The 26,184-nt window shown below is 37.9% G+C and overlaps 1 protein-coding gene across 1 annotated transcript in view; it reads right to left on the bottom strand.

The window, feature by feature from the left end:
• SYT16 (synaptotagmin 16) overlaps positions 1–21,755 on the bottom strand; it is a 99,779-nt gene extending 78,024 nt beyond the window's left edge. Inside the window, exon 1 of the mRNA XM_028102379.1 lies at positions 21,233–21,755. Within this exon, the coding sequence (XP_027958180.1) occupies positions 21,233–21,755 (523 nt within the window). The remainder of the gene's footprint in view (positions 1–21,232) is intronic.
• Positions 21,756–26,184: the final 4,429 nt, after the last annotated feature.

Consider the following 26,184-nt stretch of genomic DNA (forward strand, 5'->3'; position numbering starts at 1 on the left):
TGACTTTAATTGCAGAGGGCTCATAAGTCTTGCCTTATATCTCAGAGAAACAACTAACAACTAGAAGTGAAGGCTCACAGAGTAACATTTGCAATTCATTTTCACTTGCCTTGTAAGCCTTCATTAACACTGGATGGAGAAAGTCAAGGCAAGTCTCGAGATACTGTCTTTTTGCCTGTACCTTCCAACAGTGTCAAAAGTGTTAAGAAACCTGGGGGGTGTCATTGACTAGATTCTTTCAACAATCTGTAATCTATAGTTAATGGTAGGATATCTACAGGCTGATCATTTTCCTGAAGGTAAGGAGATGTGGTAGTGACCACTAAGATTAGGTTTATGTTCAATCATTAAGTCATTCTTTTTTTTCATTTCGTGAAATTGATGTTTGCTAAATGCTAGAAATGTAAAGATTTTAAAAAGCCTTGCCATCAAAGAGCCTACAGACTTGAGTGGGTACACTTACTTTTTTTTAAGTTCCACATATACACTGGAATATTACTCAGCCATCAGAAAGGATGAATACCCAACTTTTGCATCAACATGGATGGGACTGGAGGAGATTATGCTAAGTGAAATCAGTCAAGCAGAGAAAGTCAATTATCATATGATTTCACTTATTTGTGGAACGTAAGGAATAGCATGGAGGACACTAGGAGAAGGAAGGGAAAAATGAAGGGGAAGATGAACCCTAGAGACTATGGACTCCGAGAAACAAACTGAGGGTTTTAGAGGGGAGGGGGGAGGGGGATTGGTTAGCCCGGTGATGGGTATTAAGGAGGGCATGTATTGCATGGAGCACTGGGTGTTATAAGCAAACAATGAATCATGGAACACTATATCAAAAACTAATGATGTACTCTATGGTGACTAACATAAAAAGGGCGCCTGGATGGCTCAGTTGGTTAAGTGACTGCCTTCGGCTCAGGTCATGATCCTGGAGTCCTGGGATCAAGTCCCACGTCGGGCTCCCTGCTCAGCAGAGAGTCTGCTTCTCCCTCTGACCCAACCCCCTCTCATGCTCTCTCTCTCTCTCTCTCATTCTCTATCTCAAATAAATAAATAAAATCTTTAAAAAATAATAATAAAAAAAGTCACATACAATATAAAGTCTATATTATTGAGAAGTAAAATAAGCTATTGGAACACAGAAGAGGAACAGCTAACCTCCAGAAAAAGGTGGGGTGGGGAGCACAGGGGAATAGTGTGGAGAATATGACAGAAGCTGGAGAAAGAAGATAGGGAAGGATTCTTTCATGAACTAAATATTATGCCCCCTCGCTCATTCTTCAACTGAAATCTCACTTCCTCAGTGTGATGGTATTAGGAGGTAGGGTCACTGGGAGGTGATTAGCTCATGAGGGTAGAGCCCTCAGAATGGGATTTCTGCCCTTAGCAAAGAGATCCCAGGAAGTCTACCATGTGAGGACACAGCCAGAAGATGGCTGTCTATGAACCAGAAGGCAGCCTCTCACCAGACAGAATCTGCCGCTGTCTTAAACTGGGACTCCCCAGCATCTGAAACCATGAGAAATAAATGTTGTTTAAACAGCTCAGTCTATAGTATTTTTAGTATAGCTGCCTGAATGGACTAAGAGAACTTCCCAGAGAAAATGATACTTGAGATGACTCTTGAAAGATGAGCAGTTTTCACTAAGTAGGCACAAGAACAGCGAGAAAGAAACCAAATGTTTAAGTGTGAAATGCGCTCGGTGTTTCCAGATGCTGGAAGATGGTGGGCCCAAATCATTGAAGGCTATGCTTCTTTCAAAGGAAAGAAATCATCCTGGAAGGCTTTTTATATGAGAAGGTATAAAATCTAATGCAGAGTTTAGAATGATCATCCTGAGGGGAACCCTGGGAATGAAGAAAGATGGAAAGAACATGGAAATAGAAAGGCCAATTACCAATTATTGAAATAGACCAAGCAGAAGAGGATATATATCTGAATGAAGGTAGAGGGATAAAGAGGAGTTTGATGGACAGACACAAGAGCAATTGGAGACAGAACCAATAGGATTTAATACATATGAAAAAAACACAAGTGGGGTAAAGGAGCTGGGAGGGATAGGGAGCTGAGAGAAACGTCTATCTTACTTTGATGACTAGCTTTCCATAAATGAAATAACAAAGGAAGATGATTAGCTATGTTTTTCAACATGTTAAATTTGGAATGTGTGATACCATTCAAGTGAAGGCAGCTGGATATACGAGCCCAGAGCTCAAGAGAAGAAGGTCTAGACAAGAGATACAGATTCGAGGTGGAAGTCATGGAGGAGTGTGTTAAGAGGGAAACCAATATTCAAGGGATAGGCAGAAGAGGAAAGAAAAGGAGCGAATAGATGAAGTAAGGAGAAAACGAAGAATGCGTGGAGTCCAGAACTTAGGTGAGGAATGAGTTTCAGGAGAAGAATATTTAGCAATGTTCACAGGCAAGATAAGTAGAATGGGGATGGAGTGCTGCTGATATAATGAACTGTGTGGCCATTGCAGTGGTAGAGGAGAAGCCAGACCTCAGTGATTAAAGCAGCAAGCAAGGGAAATGGAGACAGCACATATAGCCTGTTCTCTCATTAATTCCTTAAACTCAGCTTAGGAGTCCACTGTCAGAAGCTATACTGTGCCATAATTTGTTGCCCATAACTGCTGTGGAGCTGGAGGTGTGGGGTGGAAGTGGGAGCACTTCAGCCCACTTTGGGACAATGACTACATGAGGAAAGCACCTTGATATTTTGAGTCAGACACATGTGGTTTGGGATCCCAGCTTCTTTACAGGCTAAGGACATTGAAGAAGTAACTGAGCCACAAAACTCTTGTGTTTTCTTTAAAAATAATAATGATCCATTCACCTACCAACTTCACAAAATTATGATTAAGTGAGACCATGTTTGTAAAATGTCTAGCCCATAGTCAAGGTTATACTTTATTGAATACTTTTCACTATTATATTTATTATTATAGATATTAGCAAACCAAGAAATTCTTCACCTGCAGTGATCTACAAAATCAATAAGGACTCTTGGCAAGGTCTCTTGGGCACTTCCCATGAGAGAGCATGTGCCAGTGGCGAGTTTTCCTGTAAAGTCGTCATTCCCTCTACACTACCATTTCAAAATCAATTCAAGTCTACAGATTTAGCTTCTAACCAAAATCTTTTTATGAACAATTCCTGGATGAACCATTTGCAGAGAAGCCAAGAGAAAGGAACAGTTTGCCTTTTAAGATAAAAATACAATTTCTTCATTTGAAAAAAAATCTTTACATTCAAATAACTCAAATGAAGGCATGTAAGTAGCTCCCACCTTTTGTGCAACTTCTCTACTTTATTTAAATAACCAATCTAGGATCCTGTAGTGGGCAGACCCCAAGTGGTCAACCCTACCCTTATTCCTGCCTCCTAATGTTCATACCTTTGTGTGATCCCCTCCCCTTCAGTATGGCTAGGACTTGTGATGTGCTTCTAACCAGTATAGTATGTCAAAGGTGATGGAATGTCACACTCATCATCATATTACATAATATAATATTTCTTTGCCAGCAGGCTCTCCTTGCTAGCTTGATACAGTAAGCAACCACACTGAGGAAGCCCATGTGGCAAAGAACCAGGAATGGCCTCTATGAACTACAGGCAGCCTCCAACCACCAGCCAGCATAAAGTTGGGGCCCCCAGTCCTATATCCAAGGAAACCAATTCTGCCAATGACCTGAGAAACTTGGAAGTAGATTTTTCTCCAGTCCAACCTCCAAATGAGAATGCAGCCTAGCTGATATTTTGAGCCTTGTGAGACCCTGAGCAGAGGACCCAGCTAACATACGCCTGGATTCCTAACCTATAGAACCTGAAATAATAAATGTATGTCATTTTAAGTCACTAAGTTTGTGAAAATATATTATATACCAATGGGTAACTAATACAGATCCCATACAGTTAATTGCAAAGCTAAGTGAATCTAAAAATGGTGAGTTAGAGGGGTGCCTGAGTAACTCAGTTGGTTAAGCATCGACTCTTGATTTCAGCTCAGGTCATGACGTCGGGGTCATGAGATCGAGCCCCACGTCAGGCTCCACACTGGGAGTGGAGTCTGCTTAGGATTCTCTCTCTTCCTCTCCCTCTGCTCCTCCTCCAATCTAAAATAGATAGAGAGATAGATAGATAGATAGATAGATAGATAGATAGATAGATAGATAGATAAAAGTGTGGGTTAGAGAGATTTTCTAACATCCAGGAGAGGTGCCATGATCTAAATCAGAAGTATAATATGAAAAATTGTTTTTCCTGACATGAAGCAGACATGTATCCCTAAGCACTGAGAAGCAGGTGTTCATAGCACCTGTGGTGACACAGGCATATGTGGTGACACAAGGAATCTAGATTCATCCTTGGAACAGGCTTGTAATCAGTGTACAATGTACAGATAGTAGAAAGATCCATGAAAGACATTGACTCCTCCAATAGAACCCTTGGTTTTTTGTTTGTTTGTGTTCTGTATGGATAGATATTTTTGTGATTTGTCCTGCATAAGCAACCACCTGGACCTGCATGTACACAGGCAGGCTAAGGAATGTTGTTTGTGAGACTCGTGCTGTGTGAATAACCTTGGGAGCCTGGTAGTTTGAAATATATTATCTGGCCTCCAGGTCAGAACTGGCCCTTCTGTTCTGGACACCGAGAGCTACAAATCTTGTCTCACATTCTCTCCTGCTCCAGGCTGGGCTGGCCCCTGAGAATTGAATCTGGGAGGGGAGGCAGACATACATAGCCCAGGCTCCTTGAAAATATAAACATGATAACATGGAAATGCAGCTTGCTCTAAACTGCACATAGGTGAACAAATGTTTAATTTCAAGCCCTGTGATTTGCCTTATAAATATGGCCTTTATGAGGATGGCCATTTGGAAGTCTCACCTGAGGCGAGGACACTCTGCCCAGGCCTCTCGATCAGGACTCCAGCCTGGCCGTGTCCATGGGGCTTTCCCCGCTGATGAGGTTGGATGTTTTAAGTACCCGATTTGATGTAATTTTGCCTTATTCTCATTCATTGCCTACTATTACCTTCATCTATGTGTAGATTCCTTTCCTCTTCTGTTTCTATTACGCTTCTGTAATAATAGTAAAGTTTTCTTTCCTTTTCAAAACCAAAACACGGCTGTTATGAAACTTTTGTTCAAAACAATTTGGCCACCCAACATCTTTTCTTCCAATTTCTGAAATTCTGATTTTCTTCTGGTAAGCTACTTTCCCTCCATGGTCAGACCACCTTTCTGGTAAAGTTCTATCTATACTAAGTCCAGGAGTGACATGTGACATAGGTCTGTCCAATTAGAGCATCACATTTCCCTGATTTCTAAGTGATCACTAAGGTTTGCCACATAATTCAAGCCAAGCCAAGCAAAGTAAATAAAAACCAATTAGTGCTAACCCTGGAATTATTTTTTCAAGTTGCCAGGGATTTGCATTTCTTTTTCCACCAGATTATAACCTAAGAAGATATAAACCTGGAGCTTGTGGCAACCATCCCCCTATAAACAGAGCCAAAGAGTGGAGCCAGCTCAAATGGAAGCAGAGAAAAGACTGCTGGTAGGGGAAGAAAAACCAGGTACCAAAGATAACATTTGAACTTTCCTGAGAAAACTCAGGAAACCAGATTTACTCCCAGGTTTATCAATTACTTGAATTCACTCCCTCTTTTTCTTTGCTTGTAAGAAATTGAGAAATTCCCAGTATGTCTTGAATTTGGTTCAATTACGAAAATAGCATGGCTTCTGGGACACAAGAAGTACTGCCTCGATGCCATTTTATGGCGAGGAAGTTCAGCCTTGCGAAGGGAAGTATCAAGAGTCAGAAACAGTGGTTTATATACAAATTGGTCTAGCATAGGTTCACATAAAAATAACTGTTTTTATGTTCACATAAAAAAAACCATTTTTCCAACTTCCCATATATAAGTTTAGCAGTGGCTACTTTTTGCAGGATCAAAACAGAATAAAAGCCAGAAAAACCTGAAGTTCTAACTTGGCTTTATTGAAATAGGCTCTGACATTACAGCTTAAGCAGGTAATGCTTGAAATTTCAACTTCCTGTTTCTTCTTACTCCCTCCTCACAAAGAAACTGATTTGTGAGATGATATAGTTGTGAGTTTTTGAAGTCTTTCCATGAACAAGAATGTCTCCTATGATAACCTCATATCTGACCTCCTTAAGCAATTTATGAAACATCAGAAAATTTCACAAACAGCAAAACTTCCAGAGTAACCACTGGTCAGTATTACTGATGGCCAGATGCTGATAAGCTTGGGCAAAGCCACATTTTACAATCAATCTGCCAAACACACTTCTCACCCTACCCCATGGCTTGCCCAACTACTTTCCCTCTGTTGGCAATGCTCTTCCCTTAGATATTTGCATAGCTCACTCCCTCACTTCCTTCACAGCTCTGCTTAACTGCTGCCTTCCTGAAGAGGTCATAGTTTATAAAATAAAGCACCACCTATATAAACTATAGAACTACCTATATAAAATACAGGACCATCCTATATAAAATACCACTCACATGATTAATTCTTACCCCCTAACCTGCTTTATTTTCCTACATGGTACTTATTACCTGACATGACATTTGTTTGGTGAATATCAAATTTGGGTAAGATTTAGATGCTCATTTTACCAGTTACCTATCACCTTCAGAAAGTCTCAGTTCACATGCACATTCTAGCTCTTCCACAATTAATATGGACTACTTCAAAATCTATACAACTGCTTGGACACCACTTTAATAACTATTGGTCAAGGTCCAGTCGGGAAAACAAAAACCACAATAGGCTTTTCAATAGCGGGAATTTAATATAGAGAACTGGTTCTATAGCTACTGGGTATTGAATGAATAGAAAGAAGAACATGGAAATAGCTCAGAGATTATAACTGCAGGAAGCAGCTACCACCCCTGCAGCTGGAGAAGCAAAGGGAAGCAGTCAAGTGTATTGAAACTAGAAGCTCAGAGATAAGACCCAATGGATATGAGACCCAGATATCGGCTGTAAGGGTGGGGGTATCACCCAGCTGCTGGTGGTCGTTCAGGATCTCAGAAGAGGAGCCCCACTGAGTCTGGGCTCTGGGGAGGGGAAATTGCCTGGACAGGGTTTTCACCTCTGAGTGGGGTGCCATGAAGCTGGTTCTGGAATGCTGGAAGAAGATGGAAACTAGAACCCAAACTGCTGGCAGCAGTGTGAAGGGCTCTGCTGAGGTGCCAGTAACAAGAACAATGAGGAAAAGCAGAAAAAAGCAAGTCCTTTCTCCCTTCCTCCCACCTTCCAATATCCCTCCACCACTTCTTTTGGCACAATATAGGAGAATACCCCTGGTGAAGGAGAGCTATAGTTTGCAGAATTCCAGCCCCAACAGCCAAAGCAGGACATTGCAGAATAGATTTGAGCAAAGAGATAACAGCTTAAGACCAACACAGATCCTAATGTATTTCTCCAATTTTATTTTCTTAGGAGAAAAGCCAAATTTCAAATGAAATTTGAAATGGTTGACTCTTCACTATATTATTATATTAGCTCTTTCTTGTAAGCCTTGTAGACTTTGGAGTATCACAGATGAACTTCAGGTGGTCCATGAACCCATGAAATAAAAACATTTTGATATATCATGGTATTTTTTTGTAATAAGTTGGTTCATAACTTTTCTTAAAGTTTCAAAGGAGCCTGAAAGCCCCCTAAAATCTGGCATCACTTCCCATTTTCTCATTCAATATTTAAACTTGCTATGGAAAACACACAATTCTTAGTTTCCTTTAATGCCTTCAGCACACTATTGGTTATGACTCTCTTGGTTACAGAACCAATCTGAATCACCTCAAGAAAAAGTCGGGGAGGACCAAGGAATCTATTCAAAGGACCTCAACCCAGGAAGAAATCACCTAGTTAAAGGAAGGGGCCCAGAATAGCACTGTCTCCTTTTTAAATGCCATCCAAAGAAACTCCAGTATATGTGCTCAAAGATATTTTTACATTGCAGAATTATTCATTATAGTGAAAATTTGGAGATAAATTACATGTTTATAAGAATGGGTAAGTTATGATAAATCACTGATTTCTACTCCAGAAACCAATATTGCATTGTATGTTAACTAAATTTTTTAAATGGATAAATTAGATCAACATGTGAATGGATAAATGGCATATTATTTAATATAGTGGACTGCTGTATAACAATTAAACCAAACCTACATGTGTCTGAATAACTCAAAAGTGTAGCATTGGGTTGGAAGCAAAAACAAGTTGTAGAATAACATGCTTAATATCATATAGTTTGTACCATTTTAAAACATGCAAAATTATGTTGTGCAAATATTTACAGCGAAAGAATAAAAACACACTGGGAATCATACCCCCAAATTTAAATTTGTTTTACCCCTAGTGAGGAGAGAAGAGAAAGAAAATAAAGAGTTCACAGGGAGTTCTAATTATATTGGTCCTAGATGACTTCTTTAAAATAAATCTGAGTTCAATATGGCAAAACCTTAAGATGTGGCCAAGTTAAGTGGTGGATTTGTGGGTGTTTGTTATATCATGCTATATTTTTCTGTTTTGAAAATGTTTCATAAATTTAAAAATTAGGAAATGTAAAGGGCACTAAAAACTCCATTAGCAGTGGCCTAGACCACCCCCTGAGCATAATTAACAGGAGCTCAAAGGGAAGAACTCATCATCACAAATCAGAAACCCCATTATAAGGCTCCTTTTCAGGAGCTTTCCTCTTGTTTCAGAGGAAACAAGACCCTCTCTCCTCAGAGGTGGATTTCTGACAAGAGTACAGGGAGAGGGAGAAGGGAGATTTATCAAAGAAAGGAGAATAGAAGAGAGAAAGAAAATAGTATCTCTATGGCATTTTAAAAGATGAAAAAACAACACACAAACACCCAGGTAAGAACTCCCTCAGTAAGAGGAAACAAGATAGTAAACGAAGAAAAGGTCTTATTAAGTTTATAGTTCCTACCTGGCTCTGGCTTCTTCCCAATTAGGCTAGATAATTGCAAAAGATTCACCCGGCTCTATTACTCTCTGAGTCTCAGGGCAAGGAAGATTCCTGAGTTTTTCTTATTTCTGAGTGTTTTTATTATCAAGTAATTCCATTATTAAAGAGAAATTTCTGGGGGCGCCTGGGTGGCTTAGTCAGTTGGGCATCAGACTCTTGGTTTTAGCTAAGGCCCTGATCTCAGGGTCCTGAGATTGAGCCCTGCATTGGGCTCCCTGCTCAGCAGGGAGTCAGCTTGAAGATTCTCTCCCTCTGCCCCTCCCCTCCCCCACACAGCTTGTGTGCACATTGTGTTTTCTCTCTCTCTCTCAATCAAATAAATCTTTTTAAAAAGAGAGAAATTTCTGGTGTCTTGGGAATTAGAAAAATGGAATTTAAGCTTATTTGTAGTATAATTTACCTCTAATCCACCCCTAACGATGGTAAGAATGGGAAAACAGAAAACGGACTTTATTTCCTCATTTTAAACCTGTCCTTAAAAGTGTCCAAGTATTCTATTATAGTAACATCAAGAAATCAAGGTAAAAATTAAATCCACATTTTGACCATTTGTATAAGTCATATGTTCTAACTTCTGTCCATATAGGATTTTGTTATATGCCTAAAATTTTCTTTAAAAATGACACAAAAATTGCAAAATAAACAACAGTGGCAATAACAATCTCCTTGCCTTCAATGTCAAAGCTCTGAAAACTGTCAACTCCTAGCATATTCATTAACGCCTATCTTTTCTAAAATATGCAAGTCAACGTATCAAGAAAATTAACTTCAAAAAGTTTTTTGAAAAAAATTCTGAAGATTTTGCAGAATACTCAATTTTTTCATGGACCGTTCTGGATAACCAAGGAACATGATGGCATATGCTATAAAATGAAGTACTAATGAATGAAGACAAGTTCAATTAGGGATTGGTGTACTTTCAAGAAGAACTTGTGCAATGCAAAACCAAAGTTCCAGTGTTGCAAATAAAGGAAAGGCAGGATGCGACATTTCATTTGCAGTAACATGTCCTATTGAAAAGAAATGAAGCCTGTATGATTTATAAATCAATTGCATTATATTGCCTGATACATTTAGTCTCAATTGCCACTCCTAAGAACATCGACAGTGCAAAATACCTCCAATCCATAAAAGATTGAGACAACCAGCAACTAAGAACACTGTAAGATTTTCCCTTTCATGTTATATTAGCCTCATAATCTGACTGAAAAGTCAAATTGTATCACCATGATTCCAAAGCCTGCTGTTCTATGTTTTTTAAAAATTCATTCCATCTAGCCAAAGAGTGTTTCTAAAGTTCTATATGCCAGTGTACTTGGAACACATTAATTCCATTAGCAGGCTATTTCAGGAAATAGTGAGCATATTTCTTGGAAACAAATACATGTGGTTAAAAAACAGCCTCAAAAAAAAAAAAAGTAGGTGAAAAACTGAAAACAAAGATGATTTTTAAATGCAATTAGAACTTTTTCCCATCACATATCAAAGGTGTCATAACTGCTTCTTGACTGAGAAGTTGGTGTTTTGGATTTGGGTCTTTAAACCAAAAAACCTATCTTGAGATGGCACTCTAAGGAGTCTATCTGCCTCTTAATCATAGGCAACTGCTAAATGAAGTGTATCTCTTTTCTCTGTTACATTACTATTGGCAACCAGATCCTCAGTAAGTGCCCAGAAATGTTTCCATGGTTACAAAAAGCATTCAGCATCCCTCTTGTTTTGGGCCAATTTAGCTTAAAATCTATTGTGGAGAAAAAAATATGGCACATTAAGGAACATAAAATCAAGATACAACGTTATGAAAAGAATTCAAGGTTAAATGGGAAAAGCAGGCTTGACAAGGCTTTTTAAAAAATGCATATAAATCACTGATTAAAATGCCTCCTTTTCCTAGTGTATCTCCAAATACATCTCTTTAATAGACTGCAAAGCAGCCACGTACTGCAGCTGCTGTGATCCGTTAGTATAAAAGAAAAACTGAGCACATGATAATTTAAGACTGCTACCAAGCAGGTAGGATCCCCCCAAAACAAGTGTTTAATAGTCATACAGCTAAGAATCCAGTCCCTTATCCTGGTTTCATAGGGTGCTCAGGCTAGGTAAATATTTTGAGATAAGAGGAATAAGAGCTTTTGTTCATTGGTTATGAGGCATTGGAAGTAAATCAGTGGGCTATATCACATCAGGAAGAAAGACAAAGATGGAAGCTCCCTAGAGGCAACTTAGTAAAGCTCCCCCACCTATAAAGTCATGAATGAATTAGGCCAAGGAGACTGTCTCATTCTAGATCTCTGCTGCATCCCCATTCCCACTGCCACCAACAGTCAGGACATTAAAAACATTTGTACATCTTCTGGAATATATTAAACAAATGGTATAAGCTTTTCAATAATCTGAAGGAGAGGCCCATGGCTTATACTTGTGTATACTTATCCATTCCCTATAGTGCTTTGTACATGGTAGACAGTCAATAAACATTTGATTAAGTGAGAACAGCCATCATACAAAACCTCTCATTTTAGAGAAATGTTTCTCCCCATATCAATCTATAGATACACGTCTCCCTTTACCATTTTCTGCTTTTATTTTCACTGTGAAATGGAGAGAAGTGGATGAGATTTAGTCATAATGCTGTTAAGGACTAATTTAAAGACTTACACTTCCAGGAAGATAGAATAGCTGTACTTTTCCCTATTCTTCCCCTAAGTACAACCAAAAATCCTATATGAAACAAAGGTAAGCAGACCAAAAGGTACAGAGAAGATGGCAGACTTACCAGGAACCATGAAATTCAAGGAACAACATGGTGGTGAGTTTCCTGGGTTCTTTTGCCACACTTATCCCAGAGTGAAGCTGAAGAAATTGGCAACCCAGAAATTACAACAAGCACAGACAACAAAGGCCCCAAGAAAAGCCTACTCTCTTTATGCAAAGGACCAGGGAAGGGGCAGCCTAGCAAAACAGAAAACTCTTAGACAATAAATGTTCTACTCTAGACAAACAGCACAGAAAAAACTGTTTCCTACCCTCATCCATGCCAGCAAAGTCCAAATGGGGAGCCTAGACTTCCATCCTCACCAAGATGTAATGAGGCACCCCAAGTCCCCCACCAGAGAGTGCCAGAGAAGGCAAAGGAGGGATCCAGGACTTTCATTTTTGATAGCCAATAATGAGCATCCACCACCTCTGCAGTATCAGAGTAGGCCACGTGAGGAGCCGGGACCCCGACCTGAAAGTATTGAGGCTTTTGTGCCCCTCCCAACTTGGGTGGTATCAGAGGAGCTCTAGTGGAGACAGAACTTTCACCATCACCTAACAGTAATAAGGCTACCCTCAACTCAGTGTTAGTGGAAATCACATGGGAAGATAGAACTCCCATCCCAACCCAACATCAATGAGGACCACCCCTTCAAGAGTGAAGGAGGCCAAGAGAGAAACCTAGACTTCTGCCTCCATTGTAATAAGCCAATGCACTATTGCTCTGTCAGAGTCCTGTCAAAGACTCTCTGAGATGCCTTTTTGATGACATTATTTTGTCATGAAAATAATGACAACATTTCTCTCTATATATTCATATTGTTCTAGACACCATTTCTTCTTATAAGTTACTACAATAGCTCCCTAACATACATTCTTTCTCCCACATTAGCCTCCAAACTGATGCTAGAGTTATCCTAAAACAAGACTCCACTGGTGTCACTCGTGATTATGATATTTTTGAGATTCCAACTACTTACAAAATAAAAGTTAAGTCTTTAACACAGAAAAACAAAGACCTTCCCAACTGCAACCTAAGATCTAGCCTCATTTTCCATCCCTGAAAATGTCGGACTTGTCCACATGGCTGTGTTCATGCCATTTCCTCCAAAAGAAATGTCTTTCTCCCTCCATTCACCATTAAATTCTGACTCATGCTCGGAGTTTGCAGTCCTACATCATCTACTTTGTGGAACCTTTTTGGATCACCTCTGGCAAAATCATCTCAAGAGTTACCATGTACTTAACTGTTCTAACTTTATATAAACATTTTCGTAGGACTTATTACATATAGCTATCTTTTAGGAATTAAGGAACTCATTACAAAAAAAACAATATGTTCTTTGTACATTTATCTTCCAGCCCAAACATGCTACCCAATTAATAAGAATGTCCAATTCAATTTTAAAGTACAGTGTTAAGTGTGAAAGATCTAAGTCCCAGCTTCGAGTTAGGATGTAGAACATTGGAAATAATGCTCCCACTCTTTAAACAACAACAACAATAAAATTTAGGTATTTTGTAAAATGACACATTCTCTTAAACTCATCAGAGAGCTGAGATCATAATGCAACCAACAAATCCAAAAGCTAAAAAAAGAAAACTTCTTTCAAGGGATAAAGACTTCAAGCATTTTCTTGCTAAAGGCGGTTGTTGGATTTTTACATAAGACGGTCAGAAGAATTAAGTTAATATTTTCAAGAAATTTCTAAAGGCCAAGTGTGGACCAGCACAAGAGTACAAAACCCAAAGGAGTCACAAATCCAAAGAAAATTGAAGCCCATTTAGAAGCTCTTCTCCACAAAACTCACCTAGTACTCACAAGAAAGACTGAGGGCGTGGCAGGGCAAGAATGAAGAAAGTTTCTCTCATTGTATAGTCTGGAAGAGGAGAAGAGCAGATGCCATAGGAAAGGTAAGAAGTCTCACTAAGATTCCTCTATTATATTCCCATTATGGAACAAAAGCTTTAAGCCACTTAGGGAAGGGCAGCAGATTTTGTCACCTCCCAGACTACAGTTAAAGACATTAAGTGAGTGAATAAAACAAAATAAAAACTTCCACCTCTGGGGAAGGGGCAGAAAGAAGTCTTGGGGTCATACCATTGGGGGAGGGCAGGATTACTGAGAAGACCCTAACCCTAAGACATAGGGACATAAGACCTGCCTAAAACAGGCTGCTCCCTAACAGCACAAAACAGAAACTTACAACACAACCACACCACATTAGCAAACACCAAGTAATAGATACAGAGCAGGTTCCTTCTGGGAAAGGGACAAAGCCTAAAAAGAGAGACCCTTTCTGAGGCACAGACAAAAAGAGGAGACTCAAAGTTGAAGATGGAGAAGATTTTGACAAAACTCTGTAGAAAACAAGCCCCTATCCCAAACACAATGTAATAATAGAAAATTTTGAAGCTTATACGGCACTGAGATTAACCAACAGCAAAGCCCAAACCCAGATCAAATTCTGATTAAATTGACTCAATTTTCTCCCAGCTTTAGAAAAGGCTAACCTATTTCCAGACAGAAATACTATTTACATTCCCTACCTATGATGTTTGATTTTGAATCAAAAATTACAAGACAAGCAACAAAAACAGAAAGGAAAAATACACTGTCAATAGACAAAGCAACCAAAAAAGCCAAACTCAGAGATGACTCAGATGTTGGAACTATGAGACAGGAAATTTAAAATAACTATAATTGGGCGCATGGGTGGCTCAGTTGGTTAAACGACTGCCTTCGGCTCACGTCATGATTCTGGAGTCCCACGGATCAAGTCCCACCTGACTCCCTGCTCAGTGGGGAACTTGCTTCTCCCTCTGACCTTCCCCCTACCTCGTGCTATCTCTTTCTCATTCTCTCTCTCAAATAAATAAATAAAATCTTTTAAAAAAACTATAATTAATATTTTAAAAGCCATAATAAGAAAAGGGGGAAACATGCATAAACTCATACAGAATTTCAGCAAAGAAGCCTGAAATTATTTTTAAAAAGTCAAATCAAAATGCTAGAAATAAAAAATATGGTAACAGAGATGAAGAATGCTTTCAGTGGACTTATCATCAGAACTGATACAAAGAAAATAATAGTAAACTTGAAGAATATATGACATTAGATTGTGCTACCTATACTGAAATACAAAAAGGTAAAATATAGTGAAGGAAAAAGAGCTATGGGATGATATCAAATGGTCTAATATTTGTATAACTAGAATACTAAAGAGATGAGCAAAATAGAATGTATTAGAAGCAATATTTGAAGAGATGATAGCCAAGAATTTTCCAGAAGTAATGAAACTCACTAAACCACAGACACAAAAAGGTCAGAGAACACCAAGAAAAATGAATACCAGAACACACACACACAGATGCACGCGCGCGTGCACACACACACACACACACACACACACACACACACCCCTAATCCAGCTGCTGGAAACCACAGATAAACACAAAATCTTGAAGGTATCCAGTAGAAAAAAGACACATTACATACAGAGGAAAAAAAGAATTATAGCATACTTCTCATATGAAAACTATGCAAGCCATAAGACAGTGAAATGGCAACCTTAAAGTGCTGGGAAAAAATAAGTGTCAACTCAGAATTCCATACCTTGCTGAAATAGATTCAAAAATGAATATTTTTCAGACAAACAACTAAGATAATTCAGTAGCAGCATATATGCACAAGCTAAAGAGCTTCAAACAGCATAAATGAGGTAAATATAAAATTCCTTTTTCCTTATTTTAATTATTTAGAGAGACAACCAACCATCTAAAGCAAAACAGCATCAATGTATTGAGACTTACTGCATGTATAAAAGTAAAATATATCACAATAAAACAAAGGACATGAAGGAGGAATTGGGAATACACTGTTGTAGCATCACCAAACTATGCATAAAGCAGTAAAATATTATTTCAAGACAGACTGCAATTAAGGATATATATCATAAATCCTAGGATGACCACTAAACATTTTTAAAAAGAGATATAAAATTTTTTTAATTTAAAAAAAGAGATATAAATAATGAGCCCAGAGTAAAGGTGAAATGGAATCTTAAAAATATTCAACTCAAAAGAAGACATGAAAAAAATAGGATAAAAGAGACAAAGAATAGATGAAACAGATTAGAAATAATCTAATAAGATGACAGATTTTAGTTCAACAATATCAATAATTACATTAAATATAAAGTTAAGATCAATTAACAGTGAAAATTTGTCAGATTGGATTTTAAAAAAATAAGACCCAATTTTATGCCATGTACAAGAATCCCACTACAAATATAAAGACAAATTTAAAATTAATGAATAGGGGCACCTTGGTGGCTCAGTCAGTTAAGCATTTGTCTTCAGCTCAGGTCATAATCTTGAGGTCCTGGGATGGAGCCCCATGTCAGACTCCCTGCTCAGAGGGAAGTCTGCTTCCTCCCTCTCCCTTTGCCCCTCCCCCGCCACTTGTGCTCTCTCTCTCTCAAATAAATATTTTTAAATGTTTTTTAAAAATAAAGTTAATGAATAGAAAAGAATATACCATGCCAACGCTAATCAAAAGAAAGCTGGAGGAGCCATATCAATATCAAAATAGACTTTAGGGATAAAAAAGGTATATAACATAATGAGCAAGAGGTCAATTCATCAAGGAAACACATATTTCTAAAATGTGTATGAAATTAACAACAGGGCTTCAAACTACATGAAGCAAAAACCAATAGAACTGGAAAAGAGAAATAAATCCACAAGAACAATTAGAGACTGCAATACTTTTCTCTTAGTAATCAACAGAACAAAATCAGTTGGCAAAATTAGTAGATAAAATAAGTATATAAAAAATCTGAAAAAAACAGCCTCAAAAAACTTGAAGTAATTTGTAAAACACTGTGCCCAACAACAGCAAAATACAGTCTTTTTCAAGTACACAGGAAATATCCAACAAGTCAGAACATATTCAGAGTGATAAAACAAAACAATTAATTTTAAAAAACCAAAATCATATAAAATATGTGCTTAGACCATAACTGGATTAAACTAGAAATTGGTTACAGAAAGTTACCTAAAATATTCCTAATATATGGAACATAACTAACATACTTTTAAATAAACCATGCATCAAAGAGGAAGTCAAAGGGAAACTAGATGTTTTTAATAGAATGACAACATATTAATAATTTTTGGTTGCAGATAAAAGTTAATGGTATTTTTATATACTAACAAGCAGCAGTTTCAAATTGAAAGTTATAAAAGTTCTATTTACAATAGAATCCAAAAAAAGGAAATACTTAGGTATAAATCTAACAAAATATGTATGAAACTTTTATGCTGGAAACTACAAAACAAAACACATAGACAAAAATCCAAGCACTAAATAAAGCAATATACCATGTTCATGAATTGAAAAACAAAAGTTATTAACATGTCATTTTTTTAAATTTTTATTAACATATAATGTATTATTTGTTTCAGGGGTACAGGTCTGTGATTCATCAGTCTTGCACAATTCACAGCACTCACCATAGTACATACGCTCCTCAATGTCCATCACCCAGCCACCCCATCCCTCCCAACCCCCTCCACTCCAGCAACCCTCAGTTTGTTTTCTGAGATTAAGAGTCTCTTATGGTTTGTCTCCCTTTCTGGTTTTGTCTTGTTTCATTTTTCTCTCCCTTCCCTTATGATCCTCTGTCTTGTTTCCAAATTGATCTATGGATTCAACATAATTCCAATCAAATTCCCAGCATATTTTTTAATCAAAAGCTTACTCTAAAAATTATATGGAAAAGCAAATAAACTAGAATAGTCAAACAATTTTTTAATAATAAAGTTGAAGGGCTCACATTACCTGATTTCAAGACCTATTATACAGCTATAGGAATCAAGACAGTGTGATACTGGAGAAAGAATACAAATATAGATTAATGGGAAAATAGAGAGTCTAGCACTAGACACACATATATAGATAATATATTTCTGACAAAGATACCAAAGCACATAATGAAGAAAGGGTAGTCATTTCTACAAATGAGGCAAGAATGATTAAACATCTATACTGAGGGTGGGAGGGAAACACCTCCATCCATACCTCATATCATAAAAAAAATTACCTCAAAATGGATCAAAATGGATATCCCTAAATGTAAAACCCAAAACTCTAAAATTTCTAGAATAAAACACAAAAAAATCTTTGTGACCCCAGGCTACATGAATATTTCTTAGAGATGATAATGAAAGCAGAATTCATTTAAAAAAATTGATGAGTTGGGTCTCATGTAATTAAGAATCCCTGTGTTTTGAGGGACACTGTTAAAAGAATAAAAAGTCAAGCCACAAAACTGGCAGAAAATATTTGTAAATCATAGACCAATAGAAAAGACCACAGAAAAGTAACTCATACTCAGAATACAAACATAACTTTCAAATCTCAAAATTAAAAAAGCAATTCAATAAAAGTGGACAAAAGATTTGAAGATTTTACTAAAGAAGCTACACAGATGATAGATAACTACATGAAAAGATGCTCAATGCCATTAGTTATTAGGGAAATGCAAATTAAAATCAAAATGATATGTTAAAAACCTAGGAAAGGCCTGATACTTTATCTTACTTGCACAGCAACAAGTTAGCCTGCTACTGTTTTATGGTTGTTGGCGAAAGAGGCAAGACTTCTGGTCAGAGACAAAGGACAGTTTATGCCAGCACAACATACAACATGAACACCACATTCACGTCAGTCCCCCACTGTCCAAGTATTATAGAGGCGATGCAGAGACAGGTGCAGATAGATGTTGTGCATGCAGTGGGTTTATGTCACAGCCAAGGAACACCAAGCTTGCAAAATCTCTACCATTTGCAAGCAAATCTGCCTAAGCTTCACCCTGAAGAGAGACATTATCTTTATTAGACTGAGTAGCAAACAAATCTCTCTACTCTGAAGAGAGACACTATATCTTCCAAGGTTCTTTGTCATACAAACATTCTTGAAAAGATAGTCCAAAATAAAAGGCTGTTTGTGGCTTTGCTCATAGGACATGCTAAAATGCAGAAGACCAATGGAGAGTTATCTCCCAACGTGAGCTATCACTATACACGTATGAGAATGGCTAAAAAAAAATTTTTTTTTATAATAACATTACTGCAAAGTGCTGGTGAGGATATGAGTGACTAGAAATCTCATACATTACTTTGGGGAATGCAAAATGGTACTTCAGAAAACAGTAGAATTTTTTTTATAAAATTGAACATATACCTCCCATATGACCCAACAACCCCACTCCTAGGTATTTACCTAGTTGAAGTGAAAACTGACATTTGCACCAAAGCCTGTTTTGCAAATGTTTATAGCAGCTTTATTTACATTGCTAAAAACTGGAAACAACCCAAATATTCCTCAGCTGATGAATGGATCAACAAACTATGGTGCATTCATGCAATGGAATACTACTCAGCAATTAAAAAAAAAACAGTGAACTACTGAAACACACAGCAACATGGATGGATCTTAAATGCATTACTGTAAGTGCATTATAAAAGAAGTCAGACTCAAAAGGCTACCATCTGCATATTTCCATTTATATAGCATTCTGGAAAAGACAAAATGATAGAGAGAAAATATACCAGCAATTGCCAGGAGCTGGAGATAGAGAAGAGAAATGAGTACAAAGGGAATTGGGGGAATTTTTTGAGGTGATGGAACTGTTTATACCTTGATTATGGCAGTGGTTACAAGACTGTGTGTTAAAACTCACAGAACTGTATGCTAACGAGAATGAATTTTACCATATGTAAATTATACCTTAAAAAGGGGGAGGAAAAAAAGAGAAAGAATATGTATAAACTCTAGAATCAGACTCCCTGAGCTGTGCCTCTTTCTAAATATGGATCTTGCATATATTCTCAAACATTCTAAGCATCAGTCTTCTCAACTGTGAAGTGAGAAGAATAATAGTATCTGCCTCTTAGAGTTGTTAGCTTTCTTTGTTGCTGTTCTATCATTAATTATTATTTGGTGTCCTGTTATATACCTAACATTGTGCTTTATGTTAAGGATACAAAAATTAATCTATGGTGTGGCCCCTGCCTTCCAAGAGGCTACAATCTAGTGAATAAACATCCCCGAATAAACAAATGAACACAATTGTTTTACTGCCATTAGATTATTACAATTAAAAAAATTTTAAAAACCCAATGTTAAGCAACTATTAAACCAAATTCATGTTAATAATTTTAAATGTAGTTCAACCTTAGCAAGACTTTTTTAAATAGTAATAGAAATTTCAAGTCAAATCTAAGAAATCCTATTGGTTGCCCAGATATTTCTAGAAATATCTTCACAGATAATTTTTAAAGACTTGAAATTGCATTTATTTATAGGCTTATCAGATTCAGAAAGAATATCAGCCTACTCTGTTTTTACCAATTTATTTTAGTATTTCAACATTAATTTAAATGAGTATCAAAAAAGTACTATAAAAAGAAAATGAAATCATGCTTCCTCATTTTCTAAGGCTTCATGTATCTGGATAAAATGTTTCCCTAAAAAGATAAAGCTAAGAGGGATCACTGAAAATGGATGAAGATGCTGTGAAGTATTCCGGAAAATTCTGCTCCCTCCAAAAAGAAAAGAATTAATGACCTCACCTTTATGTCACATAAAAGATCCAATAATCTTGGTGAGAGATGCATTACAACCACATGTCACATACCCACACCCAAGACCTTTCTTGGCATATCAGCCACCTTTGTCCCCTCAACCAAGTAGAATGTCCTTAGTTCAGGCTTGAGCATTAGAATCCTGAAAAATTCATGCCAGGACATACTACAGCTACTTTTACAGAGCTAATTACATTTCACTATATTCAAGGTATCTGACAGGATAAAGCTCTAAAGACAGTTTGTTTTAAATGTGTCCTTTCCACTCAAGGCTTAAAGAAAATCAAGCTATTCTTATTTCAAAGATTTCCTATCTACTGTCATCTCATATCACGTCTCAGTGAAACACTGTGAAAAGTGTTCTTGGAGTGTTATCAACTAAAAATTTTGCAACAAGTATGGCTTTTTGCACAGGATTTCACACTGAATAATATAGTAACATCTAGAGATTCCTAACCTAGTGAAAAAAAAGAAAACATTTTAAAAGATATTTTAAAAAGCATGACATATGCACAAGGGCTTCTCAAACAGAACCTGCAGACGTGTTTTCACCATTTTACTTGCTCTGAACAATTGTTCTGAAATATGGACCCCACAAATACGGATCTCCCACAGTTTTATATGTTGAAAATATTCCTGAGGAGTACATCTCTCAATAAGAAGCCACCATGTGGAAAGGTATAAGGAGAGGAAAAAATAAACTTCATATGATAACTAAAGTCAAAAAAATATAATTAGTAGAAATGTCCCTTGGAAGAACCCAGAGAAAATGATCACTGGCTACCTTACCTTGCTTTTTTCCATTAACATTTTCTAAAATACCAGAGAGCTGGCTGTCAAAGCTGTGTTGAAGGTCACTCCTTTGTTTTTCAAGGTGGTATTCTTCCTCAGCAATAGAAGAAAGCACATGTGGTGGCTTTTGGTCATCAAGGGTCTGATTGGGCCACTGGGACATTATGGAACATGAGTCCTTTGCATGTTGGCTAAGTCTGGGGCTCGAACTTTGGGCAGAGTCCTGCAAATCCCTATTACAATAGGAGAAATGATCCACTTCAAGAAACAAGGGATTTGCATCCTCTTGACGCCAATCATTGCCTTGTTCTTCATCTTCAAAGTAAGTTTCCTGAATCTGAGTATCATCTAAGTCCTGGTCTAGCTTTTCACTCAATTTAGAGTCTTGTTTGCTTAAGTTAACCAGCGAAGCAGATAGCGTATCTCCTGCTTGCTGGAGAGCTTCATAAACCCGAGATATCCAGGAAGAGAGAGGCTGGAAGAAGTTCTGAGCATCCTGAGACGCCATGGCCAAAACCATGGCCAGCTATCTGATGTCTACAAGTCCACTTGTTCAGCTCCTTCAGTACTCTGGATTTAATGTGAACTACAGAATAAGCATGATGACAAATTAAATTGAAGGTCTCTTAATGGCTGTGAATAGTTCACTCTCAAAACTTCTCAGCTGAAACAGAGGAAAGAAATGCTTACACCTATTACAGTAACAACCTCAGATCCATTATCAGATACCTATAATCAATGTCAAACAACATTCAGGGACAAAAAGAGATCATCATTGAAATCTGAAAGCAGCTAAATAAAAATTACTGTGAAAGTCTAAATGTAGATTACTTCAATGCCTATTCACCTGCTCAGGCATGTGCAAAACTTCCATCGGCAGTAATGGGCTCTATTCATGTGGACTGAGAGAAGTCTATCCCCATAGACCATACTTAACAGTGTGAAAAGGATAAATGACTCTTCATTAAGAGGCAGTTGGATATGACATTTCAAAATACAAGAAAAGTTGGATGCTTCATCTACAAACCTGCAGATCCCAGTGAGCAGGCTAATAAGCATCTCTGCTTCATGACACAAAGATTTATCCTTTCAAAGGAAATGTGTGCCTGGAATTAAAAAGCTTTTAACAGATCTTAAAGTAAGATTTAATATTTTTATGCAATTTCTACAAATCATATCTATTCTTGGGGACCAAAGAACCACTGAAAAACAAAGCAGCAAGTGGAGTATGCAGCTTACTGGAGACATGAATCTAGCATCCTATTGCCTTTGTTTGTGTTCTAACTTCCCGAAGACAACCCTCCACAACCTTGAAGACTCCTGAGAGAACCTCCTGCCCCCAAGATTTACAACCTGAAAGAGGCAGCTATAGGACATTGACAGAGCAACAGGGCACAAAGATTCTAGAGCTGAACGTCTATACTTTTATACATATACATGCATACAAACATTACACATATATACATTTGCATGTGTACTGTATGTGAGTGTGTGTGTGTGTGTGTGTGTATATATATATATATATATCTTATTGCCCTTACAATGCTCATGAACAGCTCAGGATGAATGCTATAAATGACCACAGAGCCTAAATTCACTGCTTGCACTTAATTACCCCATCTCTTTATAGCAATAGCTTCCTTCTGACTCAGTCTACCAACACTCCTATATGTTTCAGCCTTCTTGTCCTCCAGCTACTGCAATTGATAGGATTACCTACATTTTCCTGAAAATGTCTTCTTAGCTTTTTTGGGGGGGCTTTTGTAATAGCCATTCATATATACATTGATTCATCAATAAACAAATATTGATAAGTACCTATTAAGTGCTGGGCACAATGCCAGGTGTGAGGTAACCCTGAGGTCTGTCCCCATGGGGCCCATATTCCAATTAAAGGGAAACTGAGCTCTCTGCACTTTCCCTTTATGCTAAATAATTCATGTGTTTGTCTTTCAGGCTCTTTCTTGTCTTCCCATCAACTACATATATGCAACCACACATTGTCCTATGGTTACTCCTCCTGCCCCTTCATACTCAGCTGGGAGAGCCGACCCATCCATAATCTCAACACTTTTTTTAACTCCAAAATATACATCTCCAGCCCATAGTTCAATCCCTTTATACCAGCTTAGATCTCTGGTTATCTAAGCTAGTGGTTCACAGAATTTGTATGAGAATCACCTGGTAAGCTAATAAAAAACAGAGGTTCAGGTGGGTTGAAGGAATAGGCCCTATCTTTTTATTTTTGTCAAGTTCCTCAGATGATTCTGACACACACCAAAATTCGAGAAATGCTGATCTAAGGAAAGAGCTACACTTGGGTGTCTCACCAAAATCTCAAATTCGCCACTTTTACTACTACAAGTGTTCAACACTTTAGACTCACAATTGTGATTTTTTCTCTTCAACCTTGCCCCCTTCTATTCCTTCCATTCCAAGTTCTGCTACTTTTAGGTCTATGCAGACTCTTCTGTTGTGTTTTGTACAGTGATCACCTTTCCAACACTCTAATTTCCCCAGAAATTACATACCTAGCTGGTTCCTGTCTCAAGTCTTCCCCAGCCTCAATCCATCCTTCTAGGTTTGCTCACCATAACCTAACCTTCTAGTAGGTTTATTGCCTGGCTCCTCCCCTAGAATAGACATTCCTGGAGGGCAGGGATTGCATGTTTTATTCTCTAGTTTATCCACAGTGCCTAGAAGTGTGCTAAGTATGTAGTCAATTCTCAATAAATGAAGTAATGAGTGCTATTTAATATTGTGCATATTGTCTAGCATATAGTATATACTCAAATTTGCTAAATTTATGAATAGACCTCAGAATTGCTAAAAAAAAACACCTTAACATTACTATATTAATCCCCTGCTTGGTAGTATTAAAGGGTTCTTTCAGCATTTCTTCCACTCCATTTCACCACCCACAGATTTTTTGTTTGTTTCTCCACAAATACTGTGCCTAAATTGTGCTCCAGAGGATCGTAGACCTAGAAAGTTCCCTGAGAAATCATTGGGTTTAGCTTCTACCACTGTCCTTTTGGTACTTGAAATTTTTAAGACAGAAATTGCATATCTTCCTTAATAATCCTTTCTATTGTTTTATTACACAGAGAAAACTTTGTTTCCATATTCAATCTAAGACCCTTTAATTTAAGCCAGCTTTTTCTTATCCAAACTTTGAACTAGTAACAGCTCATGTTCTTGGTCTCATATCTCTTTCTTCTGTAATCTCTGTCCATCAAAGCCTCATGGCAATTTTTCTAAAAAAAATAAAGCTTATATCACTCCCCTACTTTAAAAAGAAAATCAAAAAAGAACCCACACTATGGTTTTCCTATTATCTATAGTGCAGAATTTGAGCACTGGCAGTCCATCTGTCAAAATCACCATTCACTTACATTTACTGACACGGTTTTTAAAAAATTAATTTTGATGCCTCCAGTTCACTACAGTCCTCATCTCTCTCTGTTATATGTACCCACTTGCTCCATTCATTTCTGTGTAGCCTGCCTGACCCCTGGAAGCATCTGAATTTCCAAGCCCTACATTATATGATAAAGTTCACATTCTCTACTATGGCATACAAGAGGAGAGATGCTCAAAAATGCACAATCAACATTGCCTGACTGACCTCAGTGCTGGAGGGGTCCTAGAGGCCTCCTGCAAGTTGCCAACTCTTTAACTGCTGAAATCACTGGGTGTGAGGACTTCTGGGAGGTGTAACAGGACCATAGAGGGGAGAGGGTCTCAGATCAGTGGCTGTTTATCAACCAGTTTGGAAATAATTCAACATATTCACAACTCACAGAGCCTTGTCCTGACAGAATGTCTCGCTCTGTACGAGATGTTCCCAATAACACTGCCCCACAGTGACAACTTGGCCCTTCTTCACCACCCCTCATTGTAAAGTCCTCTGTGCCTGTCACACTCACTAACACACTAAGCATTTTTCATAGCAAATGTGCTCGTCCCTGACTTCTGTTTGCTCTGCCCAGATGCCTTCTCTCCCTACCCTGCCTGGTAGATACTTAATAGTTCTTTTTTTATTTTTTTAATTTTATTTTATTATCTTACGTTAGTCACCATACATTATATCATTAGTTTTTGATGTAGTGTTCCACGATTCATTGTTTGCGTATAACACCCAGTGCTCCATTCAATATGTGCCCTCCTTAATACCCATCATCGGGCTAACCCACCCCCCACCCCCTCCCCTCTAAAACCCTCAGTTTGTTTCTCAGAGTCCATAGTCTCTCATGGTTTGTCTCCCCACTCTGATTTCTCCCCCTTCATTTTTCCCTTCCTACTTTCTTTTTTTAACATACAATGTATTGTTTCAGAGGTACAGATCTGTGATTCATCAGTCTTAACACAATTCACAGTGCTCACCATAGCACCTACCCTCCCCAACGTCTATCACCCAGCCACCCCATCCTTCCCACCCCCCACTACTCCAGCAACCCGCAGTTTGTTTCCTGAGATTAAGAATTCTTCATATCAGTGAGATCATATGATACTTGACTTTCTCAAATTGACTTATTTCGCTTAGCATGACCCCCTAGTTCCATCCACATCATTGAAAATGGCAAGATTTTGGGTTTTTTGATGGCTGCATAAAATTCCGTTGTGTGTGTGTGTGTGTGTGTGTGTGTACACATCTTTTTTATGCATTCATCTGTTGATGGACATCTTGGCTCTTTCCATAGTTTGGCTATTGTGGACATTGCTGCTATAAACATTGGGGTACACATACCCCTTTGGGTCACTACATTTGTATCTTTGGGGTAAATACCCAGTAGTGCAATTGCTGGGTCATAGGGTAGCTCTATTTTCAACTTTTTGAGGAACCTCCATACTGTTTTCCAGAGTGGTTGCACCAGCTTGCATTCCCAACAACAGTGTAGGAGGGCTCCCCTTTCTCGACATCCTTGCCAACATCTGTCATTTCCTGA

This window comes from Eumetopias jubatus, unplaced genomic scaffold (assembly GCF_037043125.1).
Source record: "Eumetopias jubatus isolate StellerSeaLion01/CBP00866 unplaced genomic scaffold, mEumJub1_p1.0 scaffold_7, whole genome shotgun sequence".
Taxonomy (NCBI): Eukaryota; Metazoa; Chordata; class Mammalia; order Carnivora; family Otariidae; genus Eumetopias; species Eumetopias jubatus.